General features: G+C 38.9%; 3 protein-coding genes across 4 annotated transcripts in view; 1 reads left to right on the top strand and 2 right to left on the bottom strand.

Annotated features, from left to right (window-relative positions):
• Window positions 1-946: 946 nt before the first annotated feature.
• ccni (cyclin I) lies at window positions 947-13,233 on the bottom strand. Its single transcript, XM_079835859.1, has 7 exons — window positions 12,966-13,233; window positions 11,973-12,129; window positions 10,264-10,398; window positions 8,268-8,342; window positions 7,564-7,704; window positions 5,672-5,905; window positions 947-2,210 (listed from the first exon to the last, which is right to left on the bottom strand). Exons 2-7 carry the CDS (start codon window positions 12,084-12,086, stop codon window positions 1,821-1,823), a joined length of 1,089 nt encoding a protein of 362 aa, XP_079691985.1. The 5' UTR covers window positions 12,087-12,129; window positions 12,966-13,233; the 3' UTR covers window positions 947-1,820.
• A 1,687-nt stretch (window positions 13,234-14,920) lies between these two features.
• On the top strand, window positions 14,921-20,684 carry ccng2 (cyclin G2). The gene is made up of 8 exons (XM_079835167.1): window positions 14,921-15,014; window positions 15,810-15,951; window positions 16,437-16,574; window positions 16,665-16,915; window positions 17,213-17,291; window positions 17,379-17,477; window positions 17,847-18,049; window positions 19,681-20,684. The coding sequence occupies exons 2-8, from the start codon at window positions 15,847-15,849 to the stop codon at window positions 19,796-19,798; spliced, it is 993 nt and encodes a 330-aa protein (XP_079691293.1). The 5' UTR covers window positions 14,921-15,014; window positions 15,810-15,846; the 3' UTR covers window positions 19,799-20,684.
• Window positions 17,575-23,724, bottom strand: part of taf1c (TATA-box binding protein associated factor, RNA polymerase I subunit C) — a 30,563-nt gene continuing 24,413 nt past the window's right edge. For both annotated transcript variants that reach the window (XM_079835161.1, XM_079835162.1), the window contains 2 exons: window positions 21,492-21,837; window positions 17,575-18,062 (listed from right to left, as the gene is read on the bottom strand). In XM_079835161.1, the coding sequence (XP_079691287.1) occupies window positions 21,523-21,837 (315 nt within the window). In that variant the 3' untranslated portion in view covers window positions 17,575-18,062; window positions 21,492-21,522. The remainder of the gene's footprint in view (window positions 18,063-21,491; window positions 21,838-23,724) is intronic.

Here is a 23,724-nt window from a genome sequence, read left to right as displayed (position 1 = left end):
TGGGCACTTGAGAGTAGTGAACATATATTCATTTCTTTAGGTTAAAAAACAAATCAAACAAGTAGCATTTATTTAAATACAGACAGATGTGTCCGGTTGTATTGTATTGTAAAATGGTTGTATTAATTGATTAAATATAAAATGAGTTCACTGTTTCAACTGCCAGTATACTTGACCCAGCGGTTGGGTTACACAAAAAACAACCCAACACTGAGAAAATAACCCAATAAAATGACCCAACATTCTCAACCCAGCGGTTGGGTTGAAAAAATAACCCAGCATTTTTTAGAGTGTGACTTTAGGTTAAAAAACAAATCAAACAAGTAGCATTTCTTTAAATACAGACAGATGTGTCCGGTTGTATTGTTTGTAAAATGGTTGTATTAATTGATTAAATATGAAATGAGGACACAAAGTTCTGAAACTTGTGGTAGAACATATTCATAGTTAATGTGATGAACCTGTGGTTCCTCTTCTAGGACACCCGTGTGAACTTGAGAACTGACATCCACTAAAACATTCATGCACTAAAAATCAAGGCAAATTAAGATCATGATGGAGAAATATCCTGCAGCATTTTTTTTTATTGTCTGCAATAAGCAGACATGCCACTTTTTTCTGTTTGAACTGGTTATATGAAACATTGAAGTTCTAGTAATTTAACATTCAAATTTGAATAAATAGCTAATCATTTCCAATTCCACTTACTTGCATCATAGGCTTGAGAAACCGAATACACATTTTCTTCAGCAACTCATCCATCAGCTAAAGCACATAAATCACATACAGATGACGTAAAAGCCTGACCTGTGTTTCACAACCATGACCTCTCAGTTTCTCCCTGGTTAGAGAGTTCGACAGTAGAAATATCACATTTCATTGTTAAGAACACAGTATTGTTTCTCCACACACACAAACTCAGAAAAAAAACGACAGCAGAGACATCATCAGTTCAGTACATGTTCATTTATTTGAGCGTTGGGAGGTTTCTCAGCAGCGGCCCGGACTGTCCTCAGCACCTCAGAGCAGGAGAGAAAGCTTTCGGCAGGAACAGCGCATGAAGGTTATGATGATCAGCAAAGGAATGGTGAAGGTCTAAAGCTTTTTGTTAGTTCAGCATCTTACGCATTTTGTTCTACTCAATATAACAGTCACATTACTAACTACTAAGTCACGCCATGTGTGATCTAATGCCATGGATTACACCAGTTCATCTTTAATGCTCAGTTTAAGGAAGTGATAGGGACATTATCACCCTTCAAATACTCACACACACATTCGATCACACACACACACACACGCGTATCACAACGAGCAATTAGACCCAGCTGTGAAAGAGAGTGTACATTTGTACAAAACTAATATACATCTTCAGAAATGCCACTCTTTTACCACAGCCTTCATATATATATGCATGCATATACACACACATACATATATATGTGTGTGTAAGAGCACTCAGAAATATTGAGGGCTGTGTTTGACAAATAAAAAGGAGATACAACGGTGAAACGTATAGATGAAATAAATGACAGGAAATACATATAAAAAGAAACGAACAGGAACAATGGAACTATCAGTTTCCACAGATGGAGGGAAAAATATTCCTACTTTTTTTTGCAAACATTTTTCCTTTATATTTAGATTTTTTTCCGGCTTTTTTCCAAGCCTTTTATGTTTACGCTCAGCGAACGGTTATGAAATGGCATAATGCACAGAAATGTTTTTTTTTGTTAGTATTTTTGGCCTCTCTCTTGCTCTGAGGTGAACTGATGAACACGGTTGCTGTGGTTGTGTGATTGTTTAGGCGTTTTCTTCCTCTAGGTTTCTCTGACCGGTTGGAGAGGCGGGCAGGGGGAGGAGCCAGCATTCTTCTGCCCTCCTCCCACTGTTTCGCCCGTGCACGCGAGCGCCCCCTCCTGGGGACTCTCTTCGTTGTACAGGCGCTTGATCCCATCAAAATACTCATCCACCTCCATGTGCTCCACCTTCCGCTTGGCTGAGGACTTGCTTGAGCGGTTGTTGGGGTCAGAGGGTGCTGTCGGGGCAGAGGAGACTTGCCAGGTGGGCAGGACTCCCCTGTCCCGAGGCTCCCGAGCTTTCGGTAGGGGATGGCAGATGTACACAGTGTTAGGAGGCAGGGAAGCCATATGTGTGGACAGGCAACGTGCAACCAGCTCTCGACAGCCAATCAGCTGAGAACTGTCGATCTGAAAAAGAGGAAGCGGAAAAATAGGTGTTAGTTCTACAACAAATAAAAGGACACAAAAGTGACAGTAAACACATTTATAACGTTACAAAAGATTTCCATTTTTAAATAAATGCGTTTTTTTAAATTCTCCATTAATCAAAACAATCCTAAAAAACAGTTTGTTTTCAACATTTATAATAATAATAATCATAAATGTTTCTTGAGCAGCATATATTAGAATGATTTCTGAAAGATCATGTGACACTGAAGACGAGTAATGATGCTGAAAATTCAGCTTTGATCACAGGAATAAACTACATTTTAAGATGTATTCAAATAGAAAACAATTCTTTAAAATTCTATCAATATTTCACAATGTTTCTGTTTTTACTGTCAAATACATTTATCTTTTTAAATCTTACCAACCCTAAACTTTTGAATGATGGTGTAAATCAAATAAAAAGACATCAATCTTCAATACATAGTTATTCATATTTGAAAACTGCTTCACAACCTGTATTTTTAAAGGTACATGGAACCGTAAAACTGAACTTTGGGAATTTCTGTAAATGTATGACACTCATTACAGTAATGCAAGGGACTTTTAAAGGTCTTTATTTCTTCTTTCGCTTTGAGCTGCTGGCACAGATAACGGAGTTTGTTTGGAGAAGTGAATGACCGGGCCTCTTTTGAGTTTTGATAAGGGTTAGAGAGCCTACAGAAACCCAAGCATGTGAGACAGATTATGTACGCTGGTGCGGCTCTAATGTATAGATGATGAGTTCAGATGAGTTCATCTGAACATCAAGGATGAAAAGAGCCCCTGTAGCACGAGGGATTGAGGAATAATGAGATAACTGGATCGTCGCAAAACGCGACTGACACTAAACTTGATTTAGTCTCCATGTCAATGCGACCACAGATCAATGTGATCTTTCTGAGCACTTTACGTATTTGTTGAATGGAAATGTTTGGATCTGGTCACCTGATTTTTCCCTCTAAAATCGACATTATTTCATTTTACAAACAATATTCAATACACATTTACTCTTTTAAACCTATAAATACTACTGTATCAAATTTGCAAAGCCTCTAAATGATCAACATGATCAAATCTGCTTGATAGTTTATACTTTTTTAGCGAAGCATAATTGTAAAAACGTCCAGCTTCAGGTCGTGGTTCACATGTCTTTTTGTGGTGAACAAACGTAACAAAAAAAGTGAACAAAAGCTTCTATATTGTTAGTAATATTTCAAGATGAACACTTACTGGACTGCAGCTTTGGTTTACTTGTTTATCCATGCATAATTTTCCACAAAAAAAACATGTTAAAATGTATTAAATATGATCCATCAGACTTTTGAGAAACATTTTCAATGTTTTGGTCTATACGGCTAATTTTGCCCGTCATGACAACTGTGAGGGGGGTGATTTTTTTTAATAACTCATTCGTTTACATTATATAAAGCCTTAAAGTTCTGCATAATTAAGGGCGTGACTACTTTGAGTGACAGGTGGACAGCCATTTATCTGCTGTCTGTTAGTCATCGCGTCACCTTAGCTCCGCCCACGTCCCGCCTTTTTGCCCATTTTCTATTATCTGGGAGTGACGCACGATGACGCGCTGGCCAGCTCGATCCTACTTTACGCTTCAAAACTGCTCTTCAGAATCCTATGGGTGACGTCACGGACACCATGTCCATATTTTTTACAGTCTATGGTTTTGACCCCCTGAATAAAAAACTACAGAGCTTTCATCATAAGACGAAGCATATATATATCATCTTACTAAGAAATATTATTGGTAGAGTGACAGCTGATATTTATATGCATTTTATGCAAGTACTCTGTTAAACTGTTAAAAAAATCTCATATTTTGGCTGAGTTTTCATCCTTGATTATGAGCTCCATATTCTCCTATATTTACATTTAATCATTTAGCAGACGCTTTTATCCAAAGTGACTTACAAATGAGAGCAATAGAAGCAATCAGACAAACACAGGGCAACAGCCTGAAGTGCTGTAATAAGTCTCAGTTAGTCTAGCGCAGTACATATAGGTTTATATATATATATAAAAACAGAACAATGAATAGAATAGTTAAGTTAGTTAAGTGCTGGTTTTAATTGGTCAGGTGCTGCTGGAAAAGATGTGTCTTTAGACGTTTTTTGAAACTGGCTACAGACGCTATGAGATAGGCAGGTTGTTGATATATCAAACTATATGAGCCATAAAAGCCTGAAGTATCAAATATATGAAAAAAAAAAAATTTGCAAGCTCGACAAGGGCCAAATTGTGATGGCTAGACGACTGGGTCAGAGCATCTCCAAAACTGCAGCTCTTGTGGGGTGTTCCCGGTCTGCAGTGGTCAGTATCAAGAGTGCTCCAAGGAAGGAACAGTGGAGAACCGGCGACAGGGTCATGGGCGGCCAACGCTCATTGATGCACGTGTGGTCTGATCAAACAGATGAGCTACTGTAGCTCAAATTGCTCAAGAAGTTAAAGCTGGTTTGGATAGAAGGGTGTCAGAATACACAGAGCATCGCAGTTTGTTGCGTATGGGGCGGCATAGCCGCTGACCAGTCAGGGTGCACATGCAGTGTCCACCGCCAAAAGCACCAACAGTGGGCATGTGAGCATCAGAACTGGACCACGGCGCAATGGAAGAAGGTGGCCTGGTCTGATGAATCACATGTTCTTTTACATCACGTGGATGGCCGGGTGCGTGTGTGTCGCTTACCTGGGCAACACATGGCACCAGGATGCACTATGGGAAGAAGGCACGCCGGCGGAGGCAGTGATGCTTTGGGCAATGTTCTGCTGGGAAACCTTGGGTTTCTGCCATCCATGTTGGACACGTACCACCAACCTAAGGAAACGGTATTTCCTGGTGGCTGTGGCTCTTTCAGCAGATAATGCGCCTGACACAAAGCAAAACTGGTTCAGGAATGGTTTGAGGAGCACAACAACGAGTTTGAGGTGTTGACTTGGCCTTCAAATTCCCCAGAACTCAATCCAGTCGAGCATCTGTGGGATGTGCTGAACAAACAAGTCCAATCCAATCCCACCTTGATGGGTCAGGGCTGTTTTGGCAGCAAAAGGGGGACCAACAAAATATTAGGAAGGTGGTCTTATGTTATGCCTGATCGGATATATATATATATATATACACACACACACACACACACACACACATTTGTTTGTTAGATTTTGTCTAAAGGATCAAATAACTTGTTCTATTTCAAAACATTTGATTTTTCTGACTATTATGTCATATGTCAGGCTATACAGTGTTAAAAAAAAGCACTCTCATGGAAATCATGAAAACACATGGAAATCATCTCAGGACTAGTTGGCCCCTATAGACAACCCTATAGACACTAATGTTAGACATCCCAGGAAGGTATTTGTTTAAAAGACTCATACATTATAATGTATTCAAACACAATCTGGAGCCACTGAACTTCTTCAGTTCTTACCTGTAATTTGTGCAGCAGGTCGACAGTGAGAGCGAGCCAATCAGGACAGAGTTTCTCCAGTTCCAGCGTGATGAGGCCGAGGGACAGCAATGAGCCACGCACCGGCAGCAGTGCATTGTGGGTCAGACAGTGGAAGAGCTGCTGGGTGAGCAGAGCCACGTGCTGTGACGGGTTCAGACCCGACAACGCCACGTTCAGCCGCCCGGACTTACAGCTCAGAACCATCGCATGGAACTACAAAGAGAGAAAGGGTGGATAAAAATCTATATTTTTGCATCTCAGCACTTGATCGGATGAATTGGCAGTCCTTCAGCACCCACATGGAAAGCTGGAGATTAACAGCAACCTCAATATGCCAACAAGGAGGATCCTTCCTCAACACCCACATAAGGATGCAAACCTATCTAAATTCATTTCTCTTACTACTAGCATCAACATACATACATACATACATGGGTCAAAGACGAGACGTGACAATTTTGGTGTCCGCATCAAAATATGTTTACAAAAGTCATTTTATATACATAAAAAACATGTTAAATGCAAGTAAACGGTCTACTTTACTATTTCAAATAACTTTTGTCAAAATAAAATGTCAACATTTAGGGGAAATAATGTTCCAAAGTGTAAAATTGTCATTCAGCGTAATGGTCCGGAATTTGATTTTGCCATTACATTTTTAAATAAATGTATGAAATAACAAGTAAAAAAATATATTTGTTTTCTTGGCATTTTCAAATATGTGTTGGCTGTGTTATATTAAAAAGACTATGTCTTACTTATTTTTTTTAAGTATTTAAATAACCAGGGGACTTTTGTCCCGAAAATCCAGTTTGTAAGAGATCATTCAGTGTAACAGGATCAAGAAGCCATTCTGAAATCATATAAAAAACAGATAGTCATTCGACAGTCTGTGACATCATCAAGGCCCCCTGAAGACCATGTGGTGCTGCAGAAAAGTGAATTCATTGCTCTTAAATATTTGATAATTCCACCTTTTCATGGTGTGGTATCTAAGTTACAAAACCGCACGTCATTCAGTGAAATGCCAAAAAAACATTTATATTGTTAGAATTTTTTAAAAATAAGTAGATGTTGTGAATAATTGTGATTAACTTTACTGGTCAAGCTCATTTTTTGATATAGATGGCCAGCTTATGGCCTGCAATATAAGCTGAAGTAGAATTTCGTCATTCAGGGTAATGCTTTTTTCATTCAGTGTAACAGATATATTTATGTAAAAAATTAAACAATATACTTATTCTAACCTGTAATCATTAAAATATATAAAATAATGTGATCATACAAAATTTTATTCTATTTTAAATGATTTTCACTTCCTTACAAAAACTTCTTCCTGGCAAATGGGTAAACCTAGTGGTTTGAAGGATAGTGGCAAAGTATAAAGATTTAAAAATTACAATTAATTAGTATTTGTGGGCTGGACTTTGATACTTAAATAGAGTCCTTTAATATGCCATCAAATGATTCCTGTTTTAAATATGCCTAATAAGATTTTCTGATACATAAATATTGTTACACTGAATGACATTTTAGTGGGTGTCTTCTGTAAATTATGGTAAAAAATGTGTGATAGTCATTATTTTTTATAAGAAAATATAAAATTAAACAGGACACATTCTAATGTACAGGAAAAAACTAAATTTAAAGCTGTATTACACATTTATTTTTTTGATGCTTGAAAACCCCTATTTCGTCTTTGACCCACATACATACATACATACATACATACATTAAGGAGACGTCAATTACAATCACCAAAACTCTCAGAGAGCCCAGAATATGTATGAAGCAAAGTTTGCCATCTGTACGTAAAGCTGCAAAGTTTGGTGGCATCTTGCGTGTGTGAGAGAGAGAGGAAGTGCACTCACGATGTAAAGGAAGTCCAGTGCGGTGGCAGAGTGCAGGTCCCAGTTCAGCTTATCCAGAATAATCCTCTCCATCCGCAAGATCTCCGACGGAGAACAGCCACATTTGCTGCTGGACACCAGCTCCCTCAGAGACGGGATCCGCTGCAAAAACACACATTAAACAGTTACACACACAGAGGTGTCCACAGAAACACACAGAATTATTAAAACACAAACATACTGGTTGACAAAAATACATAGTACAGAAATGGCATAACTGAACTAATTGTGGTGATTGCTTCGCTAAATTTAAGCCACATCACATGGTCAGTTCTAGCCAGAAATGACTTTAAAAGGGCTGCCAGAAAATAATCAGATTAAATATTAGTCCATCTTTGGTGTTTTAAGTGGAAAAATCTCAGTTGTTGTATTCCTTCAGATAATGTCTCACTGTCTGTTCTTTCATCAAGCAGCTGATGGGAATGTTTTGTCATCCTTCAGTCTCACTAAAGGACAGTTTTTACTAAAAGGCCATCAGACTGGGGCTGATTTTAGACTTGAAAGGGATTTATCTGCCCCGTGACATCAGAGATGTTCCATCCAGGGTCATAGTTTCCCACAGGAGAACTGAACTGCTACACAAATAGATAAAGCCACAGAGAGCCATGATGACCGAAGATGACCATGCATCTGATCGTGGATTGGCATATTAATACTGCATTCACCTCATCTTCCTCATTGGTCTTAACAGCCAGGAAGAAACAAGAGATGGCGATACAGCGCAGGTACTTAGGGCGGGCCTGAAAAAGAGAGAGAGAGAGAGAGATTGATCAGTGACGGTACTGCAATAATGCATCTCGTGCACTGCTTATTGTGTATGCAAGTTTGTCCCAACAGGTAGTAGTAGTAATGTTTTTTTTTAATGCCACGTCAGCATCTGAGGCTATCTTCAGATGTTGAATAAATGCAATAAAAACAAATTAAAGGAACAACAAAAAAGCTAATAATAATATTGTAAAATGTCATAAATAAGCTTACTACATTATGGGCCCTATTTTAACAATCTAAGCGCATGGTCTGAAGTGCACAGCGCAAGTGCACTTAGGGCGGATCCACTTTTGCTAGTAGAAGAACAGTCTGCACGCCAGGCGCATGGTCTAAAAGGGTTGTCCCTATTCTCTTAATGAGTCATGGGTGTGTTTTGGGCGTAATGTGCAATAAACCAATCAAGAGTCTCATCTCCCATTCCCTTTAAAAGCCAGTTGCGCTCGCACCATGGCGGATTCGCTATTTACATGGCGGAATTTGCGAGCGGGAAGACTGAACGCTTCTCCAGAGAGGAATCCTTTTATTTTTAATATTTAAAAATATTTGTGTGCTGCTGCACGTCACTGTGTGTGTGTAATAAACAGAGTGTAAATGTGTTGTGCACCCGCCTATAGGCACATATTGCTAACACAACCTTTAAATACTGCCCTATTGACTTTAGACCAGGTTTTTGTTGGTCAATGGCGCAGTTGTTTTCAGTTGCCTCAAAATTGCAACGCACCAACAATGCGCCTGAACACACCTGTTTTCAGACCAGCACGCCCATGGGCGAACAGATGAGCGTGAGGGCATTTTCTACTTAAACAACGTGGCTCTGGACGTGAAAATGAGAACTGCGTCGGGCTGAAACTAGCAAAAAAACATTTGCGTTGCGCCTGGCGTCGTGATTACATGTAATTTGTAGTTTGGATACATATCCCCACTCTTCTTGCTACTTGTTTAGTATATAATGATTTGTCACAACAGGTAAGGGCAAATGTTTCTCACACAGATAAGAACTTCCTGTGTTTATTTCCTGTTCACTCGAATGCCAAAGCACAAGAACAAATCAGATCTGCAGTGACTGCCATGTAGCTGCATCTAAAAATACGTCGCAGGCAGTTTCACTTTCTATCTAAAAAATAAAAAAGATTCTAGAATTGCCTCTGCAGCCCTTGAATGTTCAGGAACGTTTTCTGATGTTCTAAAAGAAAATGGCACAAAGAGAAGAGAGCAAAAAATATTCAGTGTTGTATAATAAAACCACTAAGCTAAATAGTCACCTAAATTTTATCTGTAAAAAGTTGTATAATAGAATAAAATAATGTTCACTGCACAGAAGAATGCAATTATGCTAATCATACTAAAATGATAACTTTAAATGCATACATTATAATGCATGACATGCATATGCATAACTTTAAGTGCACAAGTTACAATGCATTCATTTAAATGCATAAATTACACTGCACAAAATGCATACATGCATAGATTTAAATGCATAAATTACACTGCATACAATTCAAACATGCATAAATTACACTGCACAAAATGCATCAATTTAAATGCACCCGACACATTTCTGCATTTAGTAGGTGCTTTATCCTACCCACCTTACAAATCAAAGTGGAATATCATATGAAATGTATCATAAGAGCCACAATATTTTCCGCACACAATGCTAAGAATGAGCTAAATTAATAAACAAGCTTTAACAGAGGTGAAACGTAGAATCGAGAACATTATTATAATTGTTTTTAAAAATAGGAGTTATTATGTGAAGTCCCTATCATGGGCCGCAATTAGACCAGCTAAAACCTGTTATGGACAGCTGTATAAATGGAAAATGCCATAAAACCACAATCATTGACTGGGACAGGAGACCTTGACCGGTCAGACTTTTTTAAACATTACCTTAATGGCAGAGAGGAAGCGATCCAGAATGCCGATGGCCAGGCAGAGGGTCTCTGGATAGAGCTTCAGCTGGGAATGCACATCCCTCAACCACCGGACGGCCTCATCACGCTTTTCAGGGGAAATATCTGTATCCTAAAGAAAAAAAAACACATTCAATCAAACACAAAACAACCCATACTGTCAAATCCAAATCAAAGCTGCTTGTAGTGTCAATCCAAGTAGACTCAGATGCACAGATGTTTATTTATAATAGTAATTAGGGGTGTAACGGTACTCGTATTCGTACCAAACCGTTTCGGTACAAGTGTGTAAAGAAACTGTACCGACTGCAATCTTTAACAGTTTACAGTCAGCTTGTTTTACGAGCGGAACACACTTCAATCTGAGCTCCCACATGAACATATGAAGTATTCAGTCCATTTTATCCTGAAATTCAAACGATAAATGCCGTTTTGACGCTATTTAATGTGACGTGACAGACCACACAGTATATGCGCGTCAGTTCAAGTGGCAGCGCGAGTGAAAGCGATCATCTCTTCCTAGAGAATAAACATGAATCAACATCTGAAGGTATGTTGAGGATACTTTACAACTTACTGAAAGGTATCAAATGTTGTTTAATTGCCCAATCAGTGTTTCAACCTCAGAAAGACGTCAATAAAACAGCTTAAAAACAATGTCACGTAGCATCACATTTACCTCAGAAGTCATTCAGTGTCCACAGCTGTTAGTTTACTAGAGAAATCAACTCTTTGGCTAAATATATGCACCCTATTAGGCTATATATATTCATTATATTCTACTGAACCTGTTAGTGATGTCTTGATTATTTCATGTATGTTTAAATTAATCGGTCATGAAAATGACAGACACTGTGTTTAAATGATTATATTTCAACAACGAATTGGAGTAATAACAATTTTTTAATTAGATTTAGAAGTTAATGCAAAAACTGCCTGATGTGAAGTTTAAATGTTTGCATACAATGAGTTATTATTTGAGTGTTGATTATTATATCTACAAGTAAATAGCAACTGAATTTAGGCTAACTAGCCTTTAATGTTATAGTGTGCAAGTAAGGGCTCCCTATATAGTTTACACTTTACAGCATTAGCAGAGATACTTAGTTATAATTGAATTCATTTAAGGACAAACACAATTTGTTCAGTAAACCACTGTTTAATTTAAATAAAAAAAAAGCCCTTTAATATTTAGTTCTCTCCCCTGCTGTCAGTTTTCCGTCAGTTTTGTGTACCATTACACCCCTAATAGTAAAGCATTTTGTTTTTCATTAATTACTACTTCACTAAAAGCAAACTCAAATTTATAAAACCATAGTGCCATAGTTCCCATCAGGATCGGTTTGTGTGGCAGACCTCTGACACTGTCACATATATGAGTGTAACAGACACAAACACACCATATATAGTCACAATAGACATCAGTATCTAGAGATAAACAGCCTCATAAAACTGCTTCCCAGTGTCTACAAAATTCTGGCAAGTCATAAATACTAAATCTTCTGAAATTCAGGCCTCGAAATTACAGTACATAATAATGATGATGATGGTACATCGCAACATTAATATTCACACTGTACCTAGACAGAAACTAAATTAAATTCTCTTCATAACTATCTGCCTCCCACTATGTAAACATGGTTTTGTCATACCTCACAAACCAGAGATATCAGCTGACAGACTCACCTGGTTGGTAGGTTTCTTTGGCACGTAAACCTTCCATAGTTTGGCTTCCCTAGAAACTGCCTTCTCTAGAAGAGATGACAGCTTCCGGCTTTCCAAGGGTTGGGTGAACTTCATCACGCACCCTGGAAAAGCCTACCTCCCCACTGGATACAGCTACCTGAGCGCAGAACACACAAAACATATCAAACATAGTCTGTCATAAATTCCAAGGGATGTCTGGGCTGCCTTGGGAATTGATTTATTATCAAGTCTATTTTTTAATCACATTTAAAAACACAGTTTAGGACAAATGCATTTACTTTAAGTATTTTATCCAACCTGCTTATAATTATATTTTAATAACAAAATATATATTTAGTATAAACACATGCAAATATTTTTTAAATATATATATAAATACACACACATTTATGTATATACATAATTATACACAGCACACACATTATGTAAACACGAACTTTTATTTTGGATGCGATTAATCGATTTGACAGCACTAATTTACACATATACTGCATATGCCATCATAGTTATTCCTAATGTTACAATGAATACCAAATCAAGAACAATTTACGTTAAAAAAAAAAAACATTTACTATAAATCAGCTCTGGACTGATGGTGGTTTCACTTGCCATTTGAATTGAGGACAAATGAGAATTAATTCAGTGTCCCATTCTTGTTATATAGAAGCAATACTGCTGTACAACACCTGTACAGTTTAGTGTAAACAATGCCTTTAAACACGACAAAACCCCTTATCACAGCTCAGTATGAAATGTTAATAGTGTTGACGCAGTTTACATTAGATATGTGTTAGCGGACTAGCTACACAGTAATAGATCAGTATACATGCAATCACACACACACCTAGCTACACCAAAAACACAAATGTAGTATTTTATAGGTATCGTAATATCCATTTACGCTGGTTTCATTAAGTGAAATTATACAAATCTGTCTATAAAAGCCCTTAGAAATGGTTAAGATTTCTTTACCTCCCCTGCAAGGTTGTGGGAAACGCAGATCATCCGGTCCATTAAACGGAGGTAAAATAAAGGAGCAAATCGGAATCAGCCATCTTTTTAAGCGTCCAGCTTCGCCTCCATGCTTGAGGTAAAATTTGGTGTGGGTTTTAAAAATCTAAAAGGGATATTTCCGAACTGATGTTAAAAATAAAATGAACGGAATATAGACGGACGTCTACTTCCGAGGAGGAGACTGAGAAGGGAAGGAGAACCTTCCGCCAAACTCCTCACCGTACACAGGAACCTCCACCTAAAACATTCTCATAAATAAAAAAAATATTAAGAAAGATTATAAACGGTTAAAAATACTAAAAAGCACAGCAAATTAATGTAGATGGAGTCAGATGTTCATTTATGAACGGAAATTATTTTGAATTCGGTAAGTGTCATGAAAGGACTACTTTCTCTGGCGAAGGGTTTTGAGTGTAGATCGTACTGTAGGGACTACATTCAAATACAGTCTCAAGATGACACAGAAATACATAAAACAACGTACAAACGAAATATTAAGGAGATAAAATGTAAATGAATCAATTCAAATATTCTAACATCTATAGATCCTTTTCAATAACGGATATTATATATATGTGTGTGTGTGTGTGTGTGTGTTGAATGTTATATATGTGTGTGGTGTTGTATGTGTTATATGTGTGTGGTGTGTATGTGTGTTGTGTACATGTTATGTGTGTGTGTTGTGTACATGCTATATATGTGTGTGTTGTGTATGTGTGTTGTGTACATGTTATATGTGTGTGTGTTGTGTACGTGTGTTGTGTACATGTTATGTGTGTGTGTTGTGTACGTGTGTTGTGTACATGTTATATATGTGTGTGTTGTGTACGTGTGTTGTGTACATGTTATAAATGTGTGTGTGTGTTGTGTACATGTTATATATGTGTGTTGTGTACGTTATATATGTGTGTGTGTTGTGTACATGTTATATATGTGTGTGTTGTGTACATGTTATATATGTGTGTGCTGTGTACATGTTATATATGTGTGTGCTGTGTACATGTTATATATGTGTATGTTGTGTACATGTTATATATGTGTGTGTGTTGTGTACATGTTATATATGTGTGTGTTGTGTACATGTTATATATGTGTGTGTGTGTGTTGTGTACATGTTATATGTGTGTGTGTTGTGTTGTGTGTGTGTGTGTGTGTGTGTGTGTGTGTGTGTGTGTGTGTGTGTGTGTGTGTGTGTGTGTGTGTGTGTGTGTGTGTGTGTGTTAAAGAGAAAATTTACATTTTAATAGCATTCATAAAAAAATAGTATTATTATCATTATTATTAAATTCGATGTGCCTGATACGGTCATTTCTCGGACCTAATGGAATATTTTTCACCTTTCACGCATCAATTCATTGTAACAAATTCACTAGCATCTGCTATAACATTCAACTAAAATGTAAATAACTCGTTTAATGATTGTTGAAGAGAAAAGGGCTATTTTTTAATTGGAAAACACAGAAACTCATCACAAAATGAACATATGAAAGAGGATTCGGAATGCATTTGTACTACATTTCCTGCCCCTTGGCAACCCTGTCAAAACAAACCCAGCAACAACCATTCACAGTGCAGGAAAAGCTATCGAGTCCAACCAACGGTCGGCGTCTACATGGAACCCAGCAGCCAATGAGCGCCGAGAATTTTGGGCGGACTATTTGAACGCTACATCTTCGGGCGATTCCATTGGTCGGTTCGACTGTCAGTATCTTAAAACACCGAGCGCTTTAAAACTACGCTAGTATGTTCTACAACATGAAATATTTAAAACAGACGTTTCATAAAGATGAAATAACATCACATACACTCAACCAAGTGCAGGAATGACAAAAGTACCCGTTATAAACTGCATAAAATGCATCTAAACAGAGATACTTACGTTCCGTACGTGCCAGGCCCAGAGGGGCGGAGCTACATTCAACATCAACAAAAGGAAAGAGAAGCAGAGAAAACAGACGAAAGAAAGACTCGGATACACAAACACAATATGTCCTTTTAACATCTCTGGTAATTCACCTTTATTCATCTTATCTTCAAGAATTGACGTTAACATGTTGGTTTCCTTTTCAAATATCCGTATAGACGGACTGTCACTGTTTAAATGTTCTAGTTGTTTTTTTATTATTCTGAAAATAGGTTTGATCTTTGGTTATGCTGGTGTTTATGGACTAGATTTCGACTAACGTCAGATTTGTATATTTCTTATAGTTTTAAATGGTATTGTATCGACCATTTGTGCATGTCTTTAATGTAAGTTATAGATTTATTATATTGGAATGACCGAATATCGTTTTTTTGGTCGTCTTTGATGTTTACTTTCTAAGCCAGTAACGTTACATGTAGAATTTGAAGTCAATTTCTGTATTATTCTTCTGAGTCGAATAGATTGATCCGTAAAATGTTACAGTACCCGATGTTATGTTGTAATAATCAAATAACCCGTACATAATCTGAGGTTAAAAACATACACTGTACAGCAGTGTAAAGATTTAAACCCCTCCCCCTCTGGTCGAGGTATTTTCCAGCTGAAGGATCAACTGAGCTCCGCTGGATGACATTCACTTTCGATGCTGTTCTAGGCTTAATATTCAAGTTAAAGCGTTTTAAAAACAACGTTTCCACGTTTATTTGCACATCTCAGACGGAAAACGTCCGATTTATTTGTTTGGATCTGCTGTAAGAAGGCGTTAACCAGCGAAACCCGACACCGAGGCTCAGCTGAGCGGAGGGGGGCTGGGCAAAACCTTGACCCACCGCCCTGGGTGAACTCAATTTACTGACTTTTTTATGCCCTTTTTAAAGGTGCTTTGGAGACTTGAAACCCAGATAAAGACAAAATATGGAGGCCTTCAAACTGATGAAGGAGCTGAAGAGCAATTTGGAGCTGGAGGTTCATTATCTGCCTAAGGAAACGGGTCTCAGTTTGATCGAATCCACCCAAGAGGTAAACTAGTTTTACTAACTCCTGTGAAAATACATTACATTTGAAAACATAACAGTTATTGCAATTTAGAATATTTCTCTACATTGTATTTGACTTGTAAAATGTACAAACAAACAAAAAAACACACAACTCGACCATCTCAACTCTTAAAGGGATAGTTCACCCGAAAATTAAAATCCTGTCATTATGTTCTCACCCTCAAGTTGTTCCAAACCTGTATGAATTTCTCTTCTGATGAATACAAAGGAAAACATTTTGAATAATGTCGGTAACCATGCAGTTGATGGGTCCCTTTGACTTCCATATTATTATTCTTTGACTTCCAAATTCTTTGTGTTCAGCAGAAGAAAAACTCGTACAGGTTTGGATCAACTTGAGGTTTGAATTTTTGGGTGAACCATCACTTTAACGGTCCAATTAACAATATGTTAGACCAAATCACAGTTTTAACTTGAAATGTTCCTTATTTCTCCTTGTGCACACAGAACGGTAATGGAGTTTCAGCCAAATGTCGAGATGCTCGAGTGGAAGATCTCTGGAGTTTGACCAGTTTCTTCGGTTACAGCACTCAGACCTTTGTACTAGCCGTTAACCTGCTGGACAGGTTTCTAGCTATGATGAAGGTAACCAGTTAATTATAACCGATTTCAATTAACATGTACCGCATGACATCTTCTCTGGTATAACTGATCGGTGGTGTTTTTTGCGTAAAGGTTCAGTCCAAGTATTTGGCCTGCATCAGCATCGGCTGCCTCCACATCGCCGCGCGAGCGACCGAAGAGGAATGCAATATTTCGTCCAGCCACGAGCTCATTCGCATCAGCCAGTGCAAGTTTACCGTCTCGGACCTCAGCCGAATGGAGAAGATCATTTCAGAGAAACTCAACTTCCAGTTCAAAGCCGTCACAGCCTTAACCTTTCTGCATTTGTACCACGCCATTGCACTTTCGCACACGTCCAACAGGTAAGAACGGGTGGTGGCATGATCAAACTCAAAAGCCAGATAAACTTTTTAAATGTGCAGGATTGACAAAGGAAACTTGGCCCTGTGAAGGTTGATAGACAGAGTTGGCAAGTGCACTATAGGAGCATTTTGCTGTATATGGGTCACAGTGAATGCTGTCAGCCATCAGAAACTAGGATAATCTTCTGACTAGACCACACAGGAACAGCTTGTCAAATGACAAACAGCTCAGCTAACAGTAACTAAATGCAAGCTCACATTTAATGCACTCTGACCAACTCTTTTTCTTGCTTTCAGAAAAGACATCCTGAATCTTGACAAACTGGAAGCCCAGCTGAAAGCCTGCCTATGCAGAATTGTTTTCTCCAAAGCAAAAGTAAGAACTACTTCAAAACAAATAAACAGATACTGGAAGTGAATTATGTGGAAGTTTGAATTCTGATGAATTCCCTCTTTCTTTTAGCCTTCGGTGCTCGCCTTGTCGCTCTTGATGCTTGAGATCGAGGCCTTACAGTCTGCGGATCTGTTTGAGATCGCCCACCGCATACAAACACACTTGAAGGTAAATACTCAGAAGTAGGTCAGTCTTTTTAAATGGCCTGAGTACCACAATAAAACCTTTCAAAAAGGGAAGAAATAAAAAGTGAATATCACAGATTGGTCGAGTGAACTAGTTTAATCAGACAATTTTGAACCAAAACAGTGCCAGCACAAGAATCCTTTACAATTGATTGATTAAAAAAATATTCCTTTGGTTGCAATAGCTCTCAAACATCCAAAGGAAAAAATTCAAAGCACTTAAAGAAGTGTCCTGTCGCCAGCAGACTATTGGTTTACACTTGTCGGTCCCATCTGAAATTTCGCTGGCTCTGTGCCCTGTCCTTATGTAAGAGCTGGTGTCTAATGTAGCAATGTCTGTTGCCCTACTCAGATCTCGAAGGCTGACCTGGCGCGCTGGCGTGGCCTCGTTGACCAGTGTATGAGAGAGTACTCCTCTCCAGAATGTGCCAAACCCGACCACAAGAAACTGGTGTGGATCGTCTCGCGGAGGACAGCGCAGAACTTGCACAGCAGCTACCGCAGCATCCCAGAGCTACCCACAATTCCAGAGGGCTCGTGGGACGAGAGCGAGAGGTAAACAGCTCACCTGCGGAAAGACACGACATTAGTCTCACACTCATCTTAATATCAGTAGTATGAATATTCTGGTTTAACCACATACAGATGGTTTCAATCACACTTGTTTACCACAGAAAATTTAGATGTCCTTCAGTTTGCAAAACAAACAAAAAACAGACAGTTACGTTTGCAATGACGGTCTATGGGGCAAATTTACAAGTCAAAATGATCTTCTGTGATAGCAGAACCTGACAGTATTGAACCAAAACGGTCTTCTGTAATTCAAATAAAATAAAACTTAAGTATTAGATATGAAAATAAAACAAGTTTAAGTACTAAAATGACAACAAAAAAAGACAAAAGAAAAATTACTAAAACTAATTTCAGATATGAATAAATACTATAAAATAATATAAATAATACTAAAACAACACTGATTACTATAATGTGACCGATTGATTGAATTTTCCAGGTCCATATTCTACAGATTACAACTTAAGTCTAAAACATCAGGAAATAGCAGCAACCAAACATACTTGGGAATGATTTACGTAGAGTACGCCTGTCACTATGTGCGCAATTTTCCATCACAACTTCTGGTTTCAGTTCAATCACAGTATTTCCCCATCACGACATGACTTAACCTTGGTGTGTTACTCTTTTACACACACCACTTACGTCACAACCCCGTCAGCACAGGCTGAAGTTCTTTCAGTACGCCCCACCCAACGTCTTACTATCAGGTGTCCTTACCATGTTAGTTGATAACTATGAACGATTAGTCACGTCCCAGCAACCAACCCAAGCATGTTTATTCGCCAGGAGCAATAAGTCATTCCCAAGACTCAGTGACACAGCTGATTACAGGCTGAAAATCCAGACGGGACTCACTACTAATGGGTTAGATATGCATACACGTCAAGGTAGGCGCAGCTATGGAATGTGGGTAGAGAATAATGTGTTTACAAAGAGGACACAGGTTGTGCAGCATCACCTGTGAGTAAGAGACGGGCGTGCGAGGTGTGGCCAGTACAACAAAAAAAACAAAACAATTACATCACCAAACATGCCATGGGTATATAGAAGGGAAGAAAAATCAATAGAATAGATTAGAAGGAGAAAGAAATATTCCAGCTTGATTGAAACCATTTGCATAATATTCAATGAAAAACGTAGAAATGTGGCCAGATAACTAAAGTACTAAAATGACTATAAATATAACTATTTAAAAGCAAACTAAAGCTAATAGAATAAAAACTAAAAATGACAAAAGCACAGAATTACTAAAAATAAACTAGCATCTCTGAAACGACTGCATAATTTGTATAGCTTTCAAGATTTTACTTTTAGATACGGTTCCCAAATACATTTTATTGTCTTGATGTTTTAATCAAGTTTAGGCATTTGGTCCAAGCCATTTGACTTCATGAATCTAATAAATGACCAAACATAATTATTAAAATTACCATAACTTCACATAAAGCTTCTACAAAATGAACAACCATGGCTTCCTTTTGTAAAAAACGAAATCAAAAAGTCCTCTCAAAAAAAAAATTTGCACCTTAGGAGATTCCCAAAACAAATGACTAATGATTTCAGGGGCATCTGTAACAAAATTCTGACTGTGTTCGTTCCTCTTACAACAGTGAGGATTCAAGTGAAGACCTGAGCTCTGGGGAAGAGAGTCTGAGCAGCTCGCTGGGCAGCGACGCCGAAGGACCCTACTTCCCCTCCAACTTCCGGTCCCGTGCCTGCAGAGAGTAGTTCGCTCTAAACCACTTGCCAAGGAGCACAATCACCAATGGAGATGTGTCCGCCACACCGCCAAATAACGATCTCAATGGCTTCCTTGTCATCTTTCACGATGATGTCACAGACCTCTCCTGGCTGTAAACCTAATGCTGTACAGCGAGGTGCCATTGTGCCTGGGTTCAATGAAACCAACGAGTCCAAAATATCAGAATTGTACTTTAAACCTCTTGGTTTATGGCTTTACAAAACGCCAGTCCACATACTGTAAACGTCTCTCTTGATGACTTGTGTTAATTCTGCACTGCACAACACTGGCAGCTAAAAAGTTAAACAAAAAAAACAAAAAAATGTAGCCTTAGCGTTTATAGTAGTTGGTGCATGTTAGGATTTGTCAACATTCCAGGTTGCTCAATATGACATATCCAAGGTACACTAGACTGTTATAGAACAACTTAGGACTTGTACTTTGAGTTTTGTAATATGATTGTTAGCGTGTGCCAGCGGGAAAGCTGCGTGCCTGCAGAACTGCCGCCTCTCTGAGGTCATGGAGTCAGAGATTTACCAAGGTGTGCATCGAGTTCACAGGGAGAGAAAAAAAGCAGATTGTTTATTTTTTTGTGTGTATGTTTGAGTGTGATGATGTTAACCTACTTGCCAATTTAGTACAAGTTTCACTTTAGCCGATGTATGAAGACAAATACTGTATGTTGAAAAAGTGCAACAAAAAAAAGCCTAAAAATGTAAATTTGTACAATGTAAAAAAAAAAAAAGTGCATATACGTTCTGTATAGCTTCTTGTAGATATTAACTTATTGTTATTTTTGTCATGGTAATATATATATATATAAAAAACAAAAAAACATTCACAATTAAAAAAAAAAAAGCTATTTTGAAATTCACTCAATGTCTCCTGTTTTGCTTAGTTGGGTTATCATGAACATCAGCTCAACCTCAATTGGTTCTCTGTTCCCAAGAGCCTCAACTATTCCACACACGCAGAAAATGGTAAACAGCCAGCAGATGCTGTAAACCGCTGAATTTCACACAACAACAACACAATACAGTGGCTTCACCATGCCTTCGTCAACCACAACAACGTCATGTTATCAGCCGATCTAAACCCCTACAAACAACAAGTGCATGATGCAATTCTGCCTGGTGCTATGCGATTGACATTTTCAAAAAAAGAGGAACTCGTTCTTATGAGAAACAACCAGTGCACTAGAAAGAAACCATGTCAAGTCAGTTTTCACCAGCTGGAAATGATCCTTCGGTTCCCTTAGAGAAACAAGTGGGCAACATGCCATAAAAATTCCACGGGATCCATTTCAAAACACAATGCACTACATACTGTGAAGACATTTTTCAAGTAACACTAGACTAGAGAATACCACATAGCAAACATTTTAAGACACTTTTGAATATGGTTGGAAAGTCAAGTAATAAACTTGGTTTTCCTCTACAGACATTATACGAGTTTTGTAAACTCAAGTGCCACAAAATCAAGTGGACCGATCTATAGACCACTAGTACGCTCTAATTGGTTCAAACAGTCAGCATTTGCTATTCATTACAAAAATTCGTGCAACTCATGCACACATACACACTCGCTATAGAAACATTGGCTCGAGTTCCTTGTTAAAACACATCCCGCCTGCGTACAGTACCCAAACATTTGACACCGCACAAAAAGTAGGTCACTTGCCTTGCAGCATTCCTTGTTTGGAGCCAGATTTTTAGAAGCCCATCCGAGACTTCTTTTTTGTCTGGGAGGCCTGTGAGGAGCTTCTGAGTTGGGAAACTCTCTGGGAAGACAAGGAGAGCTTGGACGACTGAGTTGGCGAAGAAAGGCGAATTTGAGACAATGAAAATCCATCGTCCGGTGCCGAGTTCTGAGTACATGTCTGCGAAGTGGGAAGAGAATTAAGGTAAAACTCCTTGCGCCGCTTCAATTGGCTAGTTGGCATCAATGTCGAGGTGGGTGATCCTTGATGAGGTCCCGAATCCGTCCTTACTGCAACATTGGGGGTGCTCGAGATTGGTCGTTCAACCTGAAAGTAGAGTTGCGTGATATATTGGCAGCCGATATATTATTGGTTATGATTATTACGGTTATAATGGAATTTCTGCTGAAACTTTCACCGATAATTTGTTTAGCCAATTTGTCATGACACTAGTGAGGATTACTTCATCGCAACTTGTTAATTTATTAAGCTCATTTAAATGGTTAGTTCACCCCAAAATGAACAGTGTCATAATTTACTCAACCCTCATGTCGTCCCAAACCACAAATGAAGATCTTTTTTTAATCAAATCTGAGCGATTTCTGTCCCTCCATTGACACGCAACTACCACTTTGATCTTTTACCCCTTTTCCACCAAAGCAGAGCTAGAGCTAGATCGGAGCCAGAGCCTAGTTTCAAATCGGTTCTTTGTGTTTCCACACCCAAAGCCCCAGCTCCGAGCCAGGAAAAGTGGTTCTTAAGTAGCGCCAAAACATTGCTGGGCTAGAACAGGGCTAGAAGTAAGAACCGATTAAGTCAGGCGCTGGGGGCGGGGTCAACAAGACCAACACAAACTTGAGATCCGCCATGTTTGAAATAGCAGCTAATGGAGCTAACAGCTGCTGCTTGTTTGTAATCTCCGTCAATACAAATTACGGCGAACTGCATGAATGCGTTGGATTCGCTGTGTTTGCGTTGTGTTTTGATGCCGATGTAGGATCGTAAAGCCATGTGAATGAATAGTAACGCAACGTTTGCATTGTTGATGGATGGCTTGTTCACAGCGGTGCTGTGCAGAGACCGATCGCCGTATGATAACGAGTCCAGCGAGAGCATATGACTCCTTATGCTTTTGATTCACTCATGCGTTTTTTTTTATATCATACTAGGGATGTGACGGTGAGGAAATTTTCCCACCGGTTAATTGATGTGTGACAACACCGGTAATACCGGTAACACCGGCGGAGGCTTTTAAATCACTAATTCTATCTAAGCGAAAGTAACATGCACACGACCGCTCTGAACTGAAAACGCGCCAGTGCGCACACACCATGAATGACAGCTCGTAAATGCGCGCTCTGTGAGGCCATGGGTGCGTCTCAATCAGTTCCCTAGTTCAGTAGTCAGGGCACTGATCAAGCAGTGATCAGTCTATGATTGAGATGCACGCCATGAATGAATATCAGTTCGTCCGTAAAGCCGTGTTTATACTCAACGCGCCCGCACGAGCTTGAGGGTGCGCGCGGCAAAAATAAATGCGCGCAGTCAGCGTAGCGCGGAGGCTCGCACGCGGAGCCAGGCGAAAGTAAACAATGCGCGCTCTGTGCGGCCGTGCATATTTTCCTTTCGGTTTTGAATTAGCGCCAATTTGGCTGCGGGTTGCTTGAATTGTGGGTTCATTAGCCTATTATTTTTAATGAAAAACACAACAAGAAAGCAAATGACAAACTCCGTTAAATAGGCGCTTTTACGTTTCGCTCTGAAATCAAATCTTCCGCGATCATCTCAGTCAGCTACTCACTCTTAAATCTGATGAATGACTCCTGCCGCTGCCGAGACTCACGGTCGGATCCTGCTTTATTAAGCAGATACGTTCAATTTTTATTTGTATTGTCTGTTCTCTAACTGAACCAAATTATTTTATTACTATAAAAAAATCAAAAAGACGGTGGGCGGTGTCACGGTGGGCAAGTGATGTAACCGGTGTTGAGTCTGGACACCGGTAACACCGACTATCGTAGCAAGCCTATATCATACGCTGATCGTCTGCGCAGTGACGATGCATCTCGAACAAGCCTGGTGTGTGTTTCCGGCTGCCCAGGGTTGCCAGGTTTTCACATCAAAACCCGCCCAATTGCTACTCAAAACAAGCCCAATCGCGTTCCATTTGGGGGTAAAATATGTTTTTTGGCATGGTTGCCTACTAAAATTCGC

The sequence above is a fragment of the Gobio gobio genome (assembly GCF_949357685.1).
Source record: "Gobio gobio genome assembly, chromosome: 14".
NCBI classification, from domain to species: Eukaryota; Metazoa; Chordata; class Actinopteri; order Cypriniformes; family Gobionidae; genus Gobio; species Gobio gobio.
This window is presented reverse-complemented; position numbering and strand designations above follow the sequence as displayed.

Excerpts from the sequence above, each read along its gene's own strand:
- ccni (XM_079835859.1), bottom strand. The coding sequence starts at position 12,086 with ATGAAGTTCACCCAACCCTTGGAAAGCCGGAAGCTGTCATCTCTTCTA. Across the intron at positions 10,399-11,972 it reads CAAAGAAACCTACCAACCAG|GATACAGATATTTCCCCTGA; the intron begins GTGAGTCTGTCA and ends TTTTTTCTTTAG. Across the intron at positions 8,343-10,263 it reads GCTTCCTCTCTGCCATTAAG|GCCCGCCCTAAGTACCTGCG; the intron begins GTAATGTTTAAA and ends TCTCTTTTTCAG.
- ccng2 (XM_079835167.1), top strand. The coding sequence starts at position 15,847 with ATGGAGGCCTTCAAACTGATGAAGGAGCTGAAGAGCAATTTGGAGCTG. Across the intron at positions 15,952-16,436 it reads TGATCGAATCCACCCAAGAG|AACGGTAATGGAGTTTCAGC; the intron begins GTAAACTAGTTT and ends TTGTGCACACAG. Across the intron at positions 16,916-17,212 it reads CTTTCGCACACGTCCAACAG|AAAAGACATCCTGAATCTTG; the intron begins GTAAGAACGGGT and ends TCTTGCTTTCAG.